The sequence below is a fragment of the Prunus dulcis genome, chromosome 8, assembly GCF_902201215.1.
Source record: "Prunus dulcis chromosome 8, ALMONDv2, whole genome shotgun sequence".
Taxonomy (NCBI): Eukaryota; Viridiplantae; Streptophyta; class Magnoliopsida; order Rosales; family Rosaceae; genus Prunus; species Prunus dulcis.
In genome coordinates, this window is record NC_047657.1 from 17,216,142 (window position 1) to 17,228,957 (window position 12,816).

Consider the following 12,816-nt stretch of genomic DNA (forward strand, 5'->3'; position numbering starts at 1 on the left):
GTGATTGTTCCGGGAAGCGAAGACACAAACACATTCTGGCAGCTGGTGAATTTCAGAAGCACATTACGGTTGGTACATTTCTACAACACATTTTGAAAGTCGGTGACTTTTTTAGGTTTAGGGCCTTTTGAAGGCCCTGAACTCAAAATCCCTTGTCAAAAATCAGTTACTGCACGGGAAAGAAAAAACAGAAAACAGAGACAAAAAATCAAAACCACAAAGCAAATACGCGAAGGAAAGCACCCAATTTGCCACAATCTCCACCTCCCACTGAGCGCGCCCCATAGCTGATTAGGGTTAGGGTTTTCAGCTCTAAATTCATCTCCTCCTGAGAACCAAGAATGCGTCGTCCCACGTGTTGCCACATATCCCTAGCTTTCGTGCTCAAATTCCTCAACTTTCTTCAAGCTTTCATCGGAGTTTCAATCTTAGTCTACTCGGCATGGATGCTCAACCAGTGGAACAATCACATTCCTATAGTCCCACAACCTTCAGCTCCTTCGCCAGACTCTTCGTCTTTCTCCTCCCTCTTGTTGAGCTCCGAAACGGCCAAGACTTCTGATCAGATCACCCCTTTGAATTTTGCTGTCCATTTGGTCTCTGGGTTCGATGAGGGATTGGGATTGAATTCATTTAAGCTTCCCGCGCCTTGGTAATTTCAAATTTCCTAATTTTATTTATATATATACAACTCTGTGTCATGTTTGATTTTGGATCAAGTTTGGTTTTTTTTTTTTTTTTTTGGTTCTTTGAGCTGGGTAGCTTAAGGAAGTTGCTTTCAGGGTTTTGATTTTGATTCAGTAATTATGAATTTGGGGATTCTTTTGGGCTGTGGGCAATTGGGGTCTTGAATTTTCGTTGATTAGATAACATTAAATGCTCATGTATCACGTTTGGTTGAAGACAAGTTTCTAGAGGGACTCCTCAGATTGTTATTCATTTGATGCTTTTCTTGATGGCAGGTTTATCTACTCTTTTATGGGATTGGGCGTTTTGATCTGTTGCATTACTTTCATAGGTTGTATTGCAGCGGAATCAATTAATGGCTGCTGCCTGTGCTTTGTATCCTTAGCCTATACATTTTGCACTATTTTTCAGCCGAGAAACTATTCTGCTTTCTTTGCCATAACTTTTAAAGTCTTTGATTAATCTTTCTAGACCCTTGAAATGACAAGTTCATAATTTGTGAATGCTCAGTTTGGTTGCTTATTAGAAGTATTAAGCTAACAAAAGGAAGAAACTAGAGTAATCGTGTTCATTTTACAAGTCACCTGAAAACAAAAGGCTTCAGCTTAACTTTGTCATTCCCCCCATTTTCTTTGGTTGGAAAATTTTGTATCTTAGAAACTAGATGACTAGTTTCCACTGCGTATACTGGGGTCCAGACAAAGTAGTGGGGGATTTGAATATCCTTCATAATAAGAAGCTTTACCACAAGCACTAAACTAAATGGTTTTGAGGCATTGAACTTGATGTAGAGTTTCACAACAATTTTTTATATGCCGTGCAAGTTGAGTTTAATGAACGTGATTTTCAATCCACAGTTTCTGCATTACATTCTGTGCCCTAGCTTTTTCTTAACTGTTCAAACATTTCAGTACACAATACTTATAACAGTACTCACTCTACTAGAAGCAGCTTTGGTGGCATTCATTGCAATTGATCATCGTTGGGAAAAGGTGCTTTTCTATAAAGAAAAATAAACTCAGTTATATGTGTGCGTGGGATTTCATCCTTCGGTTTAGCCAATCAAAGTAATATGTTTCTTCATACCTCTACAGGATCTTCCATTTGACCCAACTGGTGAACTTGACAGTCTTCGATCTTTTGTCCAAGATAATACTGACGTCTGTAGGTGGGCTGGGCTTGCTGTCATCGTATTACAGGTATCCTGTAGCCCATTATAGTGATAACGTTTATTGTTCTCTTTATAATTGCATAGGATTAAGATCAATTTCCCTCTTCCATTTACATAATATCTTCAAAATTTGGACCTTTAGATGAAAGCACATTGAATGGCCTAAGACTGATTACCTTCGGTGACAGCTTTTCAACAGTTTCTCAAAAATATTCTCTCATATGTCATATGTCATAGCTTACAAATTGTGTCTAATTGACTTGAACCAATTACATAACTCCTAATTGTATGTGATTTAGAGATGCTTTAGAGTTATGTTTCATCAGTGAAGATGACTATTGCGAATAACTTTTTCCGGTGCAGATGTCCAATTTTTGCTTTCCAGGATCTGTTTAATTTTGTTTTTTGTTCGAAAAGGACGGACTGCATTTAGGATTTCTATTGATGTTTATGGAATCTGGTGATTGTGTTCTTATACTCATCTTTCTTGAAACATCAGGCTTTATCTCTACTACTAGCAATGGTTCTGCGAGGCATGGTTTCTACTCACAAAGCTGACTATGACGTTGAAGATGATTATGATTTTAGGGGTAGAACCAGGGAGCCATTGTTAAATAACCAGTTAAGCCAAGCGTCTGGATCAACCAAGGGTGATGGGAGAGGGACTCATTCTGACATTTGGAGCTCACGGATAAGAGATAAGGTATTTTGTTTGAAGATTGCCATAATCTACGAAGTTTATACTTTGATCCCAATTTGTCAGTATTCAATCTTGATTTTCATATCTTGTCAATATGAATATCGTTTTCTTCCCTAATCACAGCGTTCTTGTACTTTGTGCAGTATGGGTTGAACACTGTGAATCAGAACGCATCAGCAAGTACGAAATCCAAGCAGTGAAGTTAGTTGAAGGTTTTCCATCTCACAGATCAGGAAAATCGATTGGCAACTGCCTCTAATTTCCATTGATACTAAAATGTATATCAATTTTCCTTTGCTTCAATCCTTTTCTCTTCTCTTTTCTGAATGTTGTGTTGGAGACAAAGTTGGGGTGTATGTATGTATATAACTCTTCAAAAGTGTGGTTGCTTGTTGCCAGCTTTTGCCTTGTATCAACTGAGCATGTTTCTGGTAAGATGCTAATGTTATTAATTGTAAAAGTAAAAAGCTTGTGATTCATATACATCGTGAGTACTAAGATAAAACAAAACAAGAAAAACATGACATTTATATTATCCATGCTATTGTAGGTGATAGATTCTCTTTGTCGTCCCTTTCATTTTCATTTTTTCCCGTGACCCTGTGGATTCGTTCACCTGTCAAGAAGTGCATGCCAGTAAGATTTAGTGTTATTATTTGATTCACGAGATATCTTTTGCCTGTCCTCACTATAACTAGTACTATTACTACTACTTGTCCAGTACCAGTACCATGTGGTCACCATTCTTCTTCTTATTTTTCATTCCTAATTAAGAAATGCCACCAAGTTCTTTGATTTTTTTTTTTTTCTCAATATATGATTGGTTGGAATTTGAAAAGGTAACAGAGAAAAAATCGACTTCAATGATCATATGATTATGTGGAGGATGATTTGGTTCTTAGTTTCAAAAGAACCTGCAATTCTCTCTCTCTCTCTCTCTCTCTTCCTCTCTCATGCGAAAATCTTTGCCCCTTTCATTATGCCCTTTAGTAGGAGAAGAACTTACATATAACACGGGGCACTAACTCTGTGGACTGCCGCGGTTGGCCTTAGCAAACTTATTATTGCATTTTGATTTCTGACTTGTGAGGAATGTACATCATTTGTCTGCCAGCTAGAGATGTTCCTTTCTAATTTACTTATCTGATACATGACATGTTCTGTTGGTAATCATTTGTCTGGTCACAATCTGAAATGTGTATACAGAAATTGAACTATTTTCCCTTAAGGCTCAGTTGAAATATTTTCTATATTTAACCACCACAACATTAAATTAAACCCACAGAGAAGAAAATTTGGTTGGTCTTGAAACAAGTTCCAACCGACAAATTTGATCACATATTATTATTTCATTATTTCATTATGGGAGATTCACTATTATACCCAATATGGGGGCCTAAATTATAAAAATACCCTATATAAAATGGACTTTAGAAACACACCCAAAACCCATTTACAATATAACAAAAAAGCTTTTAACTTCTTATAAATTACAAAACTGCCATCAATTTCTTAAAACAAGCCCAACCCCAAAATCTCATAAAAATACCCAAAGCACTCAATAGGGCATCAAAGTAATTTAATAATCAATATTAAATTCAATAAGGCTAGCTATCATTTTTTGGGTTTTTTTTTTGGTTTGTTTATAGGAATTCAATTGTGTAGGGTTTATTTATAATATTAGTGCTAGAAATGGGTATATCACTAAATATCTCTTTCATTATTTCATTATTTAATTTAGGAGGTTGCCAATGCTTTGTTTTGAAGCATACAGAATTGCACCGACCGACAACGGGGTCAAATAAGTGGTGTATTTTACCCATTTACCCTCATGCACGTTAACTATAAATTATAGAAACGAAAGGAGAATCTTGCCATAAAATATATAAACCATATAATATGACAACAACACCATAGCCTTATCAATATGGTGTAACCTAATGGAAAAAAGCATTGACTTGCCAATCAAAAGTTTCAATTTCAAGTTCAAATCTTCAGTTATCATAATCATGTATGTGAAAAATTTCATTTCCTTATAATTTAAACTGTAGCTTGTACTTCAAAAAAATAAAATAATCTTACCACCTCCACAGCAAAAGTTGTACGTAATTTTGAAACAACAAATTGACACAGAAGTCCTGCAATTCTTCTCAATTTGTATTTAAGTACACACTTACAAACAACGAGAGAGACTTGAACGTGCGACAAAAGTCAGCTGCCAAATAATATTGTACACTTGTATATAAACAGAGTGGTCACAAATTATGAAATAATGATTAACTGAAACATCTGTGGCATTAAACAATTAAAGGTGCGTTAGGGCCACCACCATTGTTGAAAATCAAATACACAAAATAATAGAGAGAGAGAGCGAAAGAGAGTTACAGTAAAATTTAAAATGGAAAATGAATCAAAAGTTCGGTCATGTCCTCACTGTCAAATCAACCACAGCCTCCTCCACGAGCTCTTCCAGCAATTTCCCTTCTATTTCCTTCCCTAAATTATCAATTTCCAATCTCATATGTTCAGACCACCCTTTCCCCACAACCTCCTTCCTCACCACCCTCTCCACCACCAGGCTGTTGCTGTCCCCCGCCTCCCCTAAAGCACACCTCACCTCACTGGCAAACCATTCCCTCACTCGGCCCCACACACGGTCTGCCAATAGAGAAGAATCACCCTCTGAAAACCTGTCGTGGGCCCCACTACATGACATGGTTCTTGTGCCGCTGTCTGACCCATAACCAGTGATGTCCACCAAGGCTGCATTAACACAATCGAATACAAGCTTCCGGCTTGATCGCCATTGCCTTCTCTTAGCCTCATGCAGAGGCTCTTTGTCATTTAGGTTGGCATACTTGTCTCTGAGAGATGGGTCCAAAGGACTTTCGAGTGAATGCCATCTAGTGAAAAACGAGTCACACTGCACCTCACCATTTAGGCCAGCTGCTGATAAAAGAGTCTGGACAATGGCATGCCAGTCTTGTTCTTCTTCCTCAGCGGAAACTGAAGGGGATTTTAATAGATATGGTGTCGCAGTCTCTGCACAAGAATCATCCCATGAGAGTGTCCGGGCAATTGATCCTATAGGTGGTGATTTGTCAATCAAGTTAGACTTGAGATGTCTTCCTGTTATTAACACACAAAAATCGTAAAATAAGGCAATGATTAAGGGAATTAACAAAAAGCCATAGAAAAATACAGAGAGAGAGGGGGGAGAGATACCTAGGTGGTCTGGCTTCAAATACAAAGAGGACTCCTGAATTATATTGTCATCCTCTTCGAATGGTGGTTCTAGAACTGATATTGGACTTGGCTGATCAGGATTCTCGACAACATTTCCAGGTACCACAGGCCTAGTCACACACAACCCTGCCTGCAAAATTTGGAGAAAGAGAAAACAAATCAAATAAACCATTCATTAATGATAACTTAAATCCATGCAGTTGACAGCGTTCATGACAACAAGACACTGAATAGCTCAGGTTTTAAGAACAATGATTATTTACAATGCATGCATTTTGCTCCATATAGCAAGAACAATCGTTTTATGGTTTTTCCATATCACTCATTCCATTGTGCCAAGTATAACACATTGTTTGTTACCAAAATCACAAACATAGACATCTACATTCCAAATTTTATTGCTTAAAGGTTGCTGCAGATACAGGTCAAACAAAATACATCCTACGAAACTAAGTTTCTCTTCTGATATTTTTTGTTTGTTTTTTGTTTTTGTTTTTTAGGGCAAGTTAGAACTAATAAAGAGAGCAAGCATTAAAATATCAGACAAAGAAGAAAACTGAACTACCTCCGGTGGAACTGTGCCTTGTCTTTGTCCCATATTTGTTACATCTGGATATTCTTTTCCCGAATATCCAAATAAAGCAGGAGACAAACACCCTTCAAGGCCACCATCATTAGCACACTGAGATGCATCATCACTAATTATACCGGGAGGAACCAGAGAATTTGGTGGTTCAGCAAGGGCAGATTCATTTTCATTGTAACATCGAGATACATCAGATTTCCCTTTATTTGATTTCTTATTTCTGGAGAAAAATAAACTTGAGACTTTCCCTTTAAACGATGACTTCATGCTCTTTGCCTTAGTTAGCTCTTTAGGAACATCTGTCTTGCCATCCTCGGGATCTGAAACTTGAACATTGACCCTGGCACCATATACTGTAGAAGATACAGGGACAGATTTTGACCTCAAAAGATTTCTGGGGGAATCATCCACACCTTCTTCTTTACTAGAACCATTAATTAAGCATGAAACTGATTCCCTTGGTTCTTGTTCCTTCTGACTGCTCTCATCCTCACATCTTGCTGGCTTCTTTATCTCTGAAAGAGCAAGCATCTCACCCAATGTACTAGAGCTCCTCCGGGCATGTCTTTGTTCCTGAGGATTCCCATTTAATGCCATCATAGCCCATCTTTCAGAAAGTCGCTTCTTCGCCTCTCTACAAACAGATGACTCTGGAGAACATGACACACGGCTGAAGGAGGATGAAGAAAAAGGGCTGCCAAACCTGTTAATGTAATCCCATGAATGCCTAGAAGAAGGTGACATAGCTTCCGAATCACTGAGATTTTCATTTGCATATTCATTTTCTGATTTGTTAAATGAACTCTCATCACCGGTATAACCATTGGAAAAGACGGAGGAAATCAAAGTTTCATCCCTCCGATGACCCATCAAATTATCACGCATCTTCTGTGTGATCTCCTTTGCAACTTCTCTTGATTCTCGCTCCTCATCATCTTCATGTTCCTCATAGAAGTTTTCACTGTGTAATATTGTTGGTGATGAGGTAGGTGAAGAAACCACAGCCTTAACATCAGGAGTCTTCCCAGGGCTAGGCCTCAATACCACTATCCGAGTTGGTTGAACAGGATAGTCATCAACTTTCTGATCAGAAATAGGAGAGTATCCATGGTGGCTTTTGTCCCATGCAGCTGCTTGACTGACCTGAGCTGATTTCTTTGTGGGTTCATCGCTCTTGTCCCCTGATCCAGATAATTTGTCATTAGAAACCATCTTTGAAGGTCTGAGAACAGTGATCCGCTTTGTCTCGGTAGGTTGAGGAGGAATAGATTGTAATTCATTTAGATGCTGAGAAAACAAGGAATTAGGTTCTTGCAGAAACTTGAGGAACAAATCTCTATTCGAACTTAATACTTCAAGGGCATCTTGGAATTCCTTGGATTGGCGAAGCCTCTCATCCGTGGCCAAGCGTTTTGCTTCCATGAACTTCTGACGAACAAGAGCCATCTTCTTCTCATTAACTTTTTCATTACACCTTCCCTTCTGCGGTGATTTATTTCTTCCATAATTTGCCTTCTGCGGTTGCTGCCAGACTTCATAAACATCTTTGTAATCATTCTGCTTTGAACACTGATGAAATTCACGCAGCATTCCCTTGTCCAAAAACCCATCTTGCTGCCAACATCCCAATGGCGTGCTGGAATGATTAGTACATTGTGAACAACATCTTTGTGAAGCTGAATCAGGCTGCTCTCGTGGGAGAGAATCAAGCCCCATCAACTTTGCAACCACATTGGGTGGATTCTTCTTAGACTCCACTTCTTTTGACATTTCTTGGTCTAAAAGCATCTTTATGGGTGTTCCACAAACTTTATTGTTTGATGAACTTCTTCTCAACTCAGGCACAATCTAAATACCACATACAAATGTAAACACAAATCAGGAAACTGCAGTAGACTATGATCCAATAAGAAACAAAGGACATCTTTGCATTGAAATTGTTTCTCCAGTGGGCACAAATTACATTAGTCCGAGCAAAATCCTGCAAAACTCACCAGTTTATCATCTATGTGATCTCCAAATGGAGGAGGACCCAACATTGTTGCCACATCTGATTGACTCCTTGAGAGTGAAGAGCCTACCAAAACTGATGGATCAGTACTATATTTGACACGCATGACTACCAATTGCATAAGAGAAGCAAGTACAAAAAGATGACTAAATTACAAAGAAATTTGAGAACAGGAATTTGACAATTGAAATTTGAAAACCTCAATCAAGCAAGCAATGCTAATTATTTTCAAACTTTTGTCTGATGGGACATTATAGTAACTTATTATAGTATTTCAAAATCTACTCACATAGGGCAATAGGGGGAAGAGATGTAGTTGCAAGAATACAGTCAACATCAAGTGAAGGATTACCTTAATTTTTGAAGTTGATCCACAAAGAATTAGAATATGCCACCGATTACCAATAAATAAAAGATTATATCAAAGGAAATTACCATCATGGTGGGGTTTTTCGGTGAGCAGCTTGTTTCCAGAAACCCCAGTACTCAAATCAAAGAGGTTCACCATTCTTCCCAAGCATCCTGGGAAAGGCTTGTCTGTGTTGTGAGATTTACTGATCTGCATCCCGTTCATTTGAACCCCTGCGTGATCACATACTTCAGTAGATTAATCCCAATATGCAATCACTTTTTGTTTCATTTGTTGAAGGACTAAAGTCAAAGAATTCCAAGAAAATAAACAAAAGCGTTGAACAGGACAGCTTCCAACAAAACTAAGAAAGGGGCAAAAAAACTAATTTCAAGCACAAAATTCAACATGATTAAAAATTACGGATAGAAAATCAATATCTTTCTCTTTCAGTCAAAACCAACACAAACAAACCTTAGTGGGAAAGCTGCCGGCTTGACGCCTAAATCTCAATTGGGAAAGCAAGCCAATTTATCAAAAACAGTTGAAGACCCAGATATTTTTAGGGAAGAAGCTGCAAGCCCCAGAGAGAGAGAGAGAGAGAGAGAGAGAGAGAGAGAGAGAGAGGGAGCTGATTTTCCAAAGAGTAAAAGAAGAAGGGCACCGGTATAAGAGAGAATAGAGACAAATAGAATGTTATGCAAGGTGAAAATTCAGCTCATTCGTTGAAATATCACAATCAATTTATGCGTCGCGTCACTGCAGAACAAACTCCACCCAAACACATATTATTCAAAAAACAACACCGATCACATACAAGCTCCCGCACCTCAAAAAAGCAAAGAATCCAAAAAGTAACGATTTTTCTAAGATCAAAATATAACCAAAAGTGAACTAATTAAGACGAAATCATTGAGCTAAATTTAAACAAAAAGCGAGAATATTATTATGTTTGGGAAAGCTGCTAAGTCTACAGCTTTAGCTAAGCAGAAAAGTAAATCCAGCGAGAGAAGGAATTAGATTCGCTTATCAGTAGAGCTTAAGAACTTCGATAAGTGCGAGATCGGAGAAAAAGTGAGAGAGAGAGAGAGAGAGAGAGAGAGACCAAAAAGGCAACCCCGAAACAAAAAGATACTGTGAAATCAAAAGGACGACTCAGCCACAATCTCTGACACTGCTCCAAGCAGCATTCAGAGAGACAGAGAGTAAGAGAGAGATTGGGACCTAGTGACCGGCGAGGTGCTCGGAGACTGTCATGCCGGCGATAATGTGGGCGGAGATTCGACCGGAGAAGCTATCGGCATCTGACGCGGCGACTAGATCGGCGGCTCTGAGTCTGTGTGTGCTTGTGGCGTGGTTTTGGCTTCTCTTTTCTTCTGCTAAGCTGCTGCTTCTCTCTCTTCCACCGACTTTCTCTGTGTGTGTGTCTCGGACTTGAAAATGGTTTGTTTAATTACGATTGATTTATGAGGTTCGATTACGCGGAGAGAGAGCAACCAGATGATAACGATATAGAGAGAGGAGAGAGAGGGAGCGAAAACGAAAGGAAAGGGAAAGTGGAGGATAATCAGGACAATAATAATATTTTTACACGAAGGTATCGGTTTTTATACTTATGCCCTTTTAGTTTGGGATATTTACAGTTGTGGGCTATTCGTTAGTGATTCTGATACGATTGTGCGCCAAACTTATTGGGTTTGCTATCACCCATGCCACGGCCCCTATGTGAAAGTGAAATTTTATCCGATTATCTTATTTCCGTTTTTAATAATTTAATTTATTCTAATTTTAAATGGAGCTCGGAGATGTTATTTACACTCTAAAAATAAATTTACAACTCATACATGAGATAAGATGGATAAATAAATATATAAAATTGGGAGATATTACGTGCGTTTTAAATTAAATTCACAATTTTATATGAAGTGTATCGTAAAGCGCGTGAATCTTAATTTAGAACATAAATACTAATTTTTCTATTTTCATCGTGTATTAACAATTTCATCTTCTTTAATAATATTTATAGTTTTCGTGTACAAACCTATTTGCACTTTTGAGTACAAATAACATTGTTATCTACCATGTCAGCCAAAAAAGATAATAGATAGATAAACTACACTCTTTAGTTTAAATCAAATTTTTATCATTTATGCAAATGACTTACTCGTGTAATGGTTTGGAGTAATTGCTATCTCAGACAAAATATTGAGTTCGAGTCCTATCAACCGTGTTGTATGTGTAAATTTAGTATATTATTACCCTTCTCAATAAAAAAAATTCCTCAAAAACATTTTTATCATTTATAGATAAAATAAATACAACTAACGATCATGCCCATGCATGTTTTTTTATATATTTTTGTATCGCATAGTTAGCACAACCCTAATGACTAAATGTCCATAGCTACATAATAGATAAATTATATAATAAAAGAAATGGAGTAGACAATTTTCCAATGCATGAAATGCCATGCATTTTAAAGTTGTTTAATCATATAAGATAAGAAGATTCTTTATATATTTTTGTTGTCTAATTAGAATGGCTAGGGCAGAAAAGATGCATCCTCTAATACACACACATATATATATATATAATTAAAAGCAAGTTACCAATAAATAAACGTTTAGGAAGGCGCCCAATTGGTCTAATTAAACAATAAGCACAATTGTCTTGATGCAGTATTAACATAATGCACTTTTTATACTAAATAATAGATTGTTGGTTGTTCACTTAGCAACTGAGCCATTTACAATAATGAATAGGTTGTTTGTAGCTTTTTCTTATAAAAATGTAACTTAAATTTTGTTGTATACAACTAAAAGTCCTCTCTTTTATCATTTAGTTCCTCAAGCACCGTGAACTCGAATTGGATTTAAGCACGATACACTTTTCAGTTATTGAGATAACCCAACTACTTTTTATAGGCGATATATTTTTGTATTTTTATGAGAAACTCTCTGACAGACATGATTCTCAGTTAAATAGTCCGCACATCACGCGTAACAAATCCTTATTAGGTAATGTTGTGAATGTGAAAGAAACTACTTTTGTCACATCATGTGTGTTAGGTTTCAAATGGAGGTGAAAAAAGTTAAAATTTTTTTTGTAGCAAATGGAATAGTATAGGGTAAAATAAATCATGGGGCAATGTAGCTTGGTTAGCAACATGAAATCTCAACGGTAAAATCATTGACATTGACAATGGAGACAATAATAATATTCAACATGGCTACTACAAAGAAGGACCTACTACCAACCACTACGAACTTACAAGACGAGATATTCTTTGCTCATAATTAAAAAGAGTACGACACCATTGGTGTAGGAGCGTTCTTTTTTTTTTTTCTTTTTTTTTTCTCCTAAAAAAAAATAAAAATAAAACTCATTCTTTCCTAACACAATTAATATGATGCTCATCCAATTTTGGGGTTCAATTGGTTCCACAAAAACAATAATGCAAACCATTAATGGCCTTTTTATAAAGGAAGATTATAAGAGGCTCATAAAAAATATAATATACTTTAGTTTGTGAGAATGTGAATATGGGAAAATGTCCCATATTAGAAAGTTAGAAAATTTTATACGGGCTTAAAAGTAGTTGGGTTACTCCATTCATTGTCAATTGATTTATGGGTGGAACCTTAACTTCCTTTATAGTATTATAGCGGAGGTTGTTCACGTGTGAAAGTCCAACGGCCACACATGTTTTATGTTACATAATATATTTTATCTTTGTACGGAGGCGTGTGAAAATGTAAAGGTGAAAATGTTCCACATTAAAAAGTTATAAAACCTTATAAGGAGTTTATGAGAAGTTGAGCTACTCCCTGTCAATTTTTTTGGATGAAATTCTGACAATATTTCCTTTATATTATTCTTTGTTATCAAAATTCCACTTTTTTGGTCCTAATTATGTAAGAAAAAGATAGATTCTTAATAGTTGTTTTAAAATATTTATTTGTTGTCACATATGCATATAACTTAGAAGCGTGTGCATAAGCTTAGAGTGGTCAGTTAACTAAATCCGGCAAAAAATCTGGGAGGGGACGCAAATCTTTAGTCTTTT

At 36.9% G+C, this 12,816-nt stretch overlaps 2 protein-coding genes across 5 annotated transcripts; one reads left to right on the forward strand and one right to left on the reverse strand.

Moving 5' to 3' along the window:
- On the forward strand, positions 1-3,041 carry LOC117638719 (tetraspanin-18-like). Its single transcript, XM_034373813.1, has 6 exons — positions 1-652; positions 963-1,062; positions 1,599-1,679; positions 1,782-1,886; positions 2,358-2,561; positions 2,702-3,041. Exons 1-6 carry the CDS (start codon positions 342-344, stop codon positions 2,756-2,758), a joined length of 858 nt encoding a protein of 285 aa, XP_034229704.1. The 5' UTR covers positions 1-341; the 3' UTR covers positions 2,759-3,041.
- Positions 3,042-4,774: 1,733 nt separating this feature from the next.
- On the reverse strand, positions 4,775-10,333 carry LOC117612256. Of its 4 annotated transcripts, none has more exons than XM_034341027.1 (6): positions 9,975-10,333; positions 8,837-8,983; positions 8,385-8,467; positions 6,370-8,238; positions 5,784-5,934; positions 4,775-5,687 (listed from the first exon to the last, which is right to left on the reverse strand). In XM_034341027.1, exons 2-6 carry the CDS (start codon positions 8,973-8,975, stop codon positions 4,981-4,983), a joined length of 2,949 nt encoding a protein of 982 aa, XP_034196918.1. In that variant the 5' UTR covers positions 8,976-8,983; positions 9,975-10,333; the 3' UTR covers positions 4,775-4,980. The 4 variants fall into 4 exon arrangements, with proteins under 4 accessions (XP_034196918.1, XP_034196917.1, XP_034196916.1 ...); XM_034341026.1 differs by lacking the exon at positions 9,975-10,333 and adding an exon at positions 9,856-9,952; XM_034341025.1 differs by lacking the exon at positions 9,975-10,333 and adding an exon at positions 9,225-9,800.
- Positions 10,334-12,816: the final 2,483 nt, after the last annotated feature.

Coding starts and splice junctions, on each gene's coding strand:
- LOC117638719 (XM_034373813.1), top strand. CDS start 342: ATGCGTCGTCCCACGTGTTGCCACATATCCCTAGCTTTCGTGCTCAAA. Junction 653..962: donor TTTAAGCTTCCCGCGCCTTG/GTAATTTCAAAT, acceptor TCTTGATGGCAG/GTTTATCTACTCTTTTATGG. Junction 1,063..1,598: donor ATGGCTGCTGCCTGTGCTTT/GTATCCTTAGCC, acceptor CAAACATTTCAG/TACACAATACTTATAACAGT.
- LOC117612256 (XM_034341027.1), bottom strand. CDS start 8,975: ATGAACGGGATGCAGATCAGTAAATCTCACAACACAGACAAGCCTTTC. Junction 8,239..8,384: donor ATCACATAGATGATAAACTG/GTGAGTTTTGCA, acceptor TGTGGTATTTAG/ATTGTGCCTGAGTTGAGAAG. Junction 5,688..5,783: donor TTTGAAGCCAGACCACCTAG/GTATCTCTCCCC, acceptor TGTTAATAACAG/GAAGACATCTCAAGTCTAAC.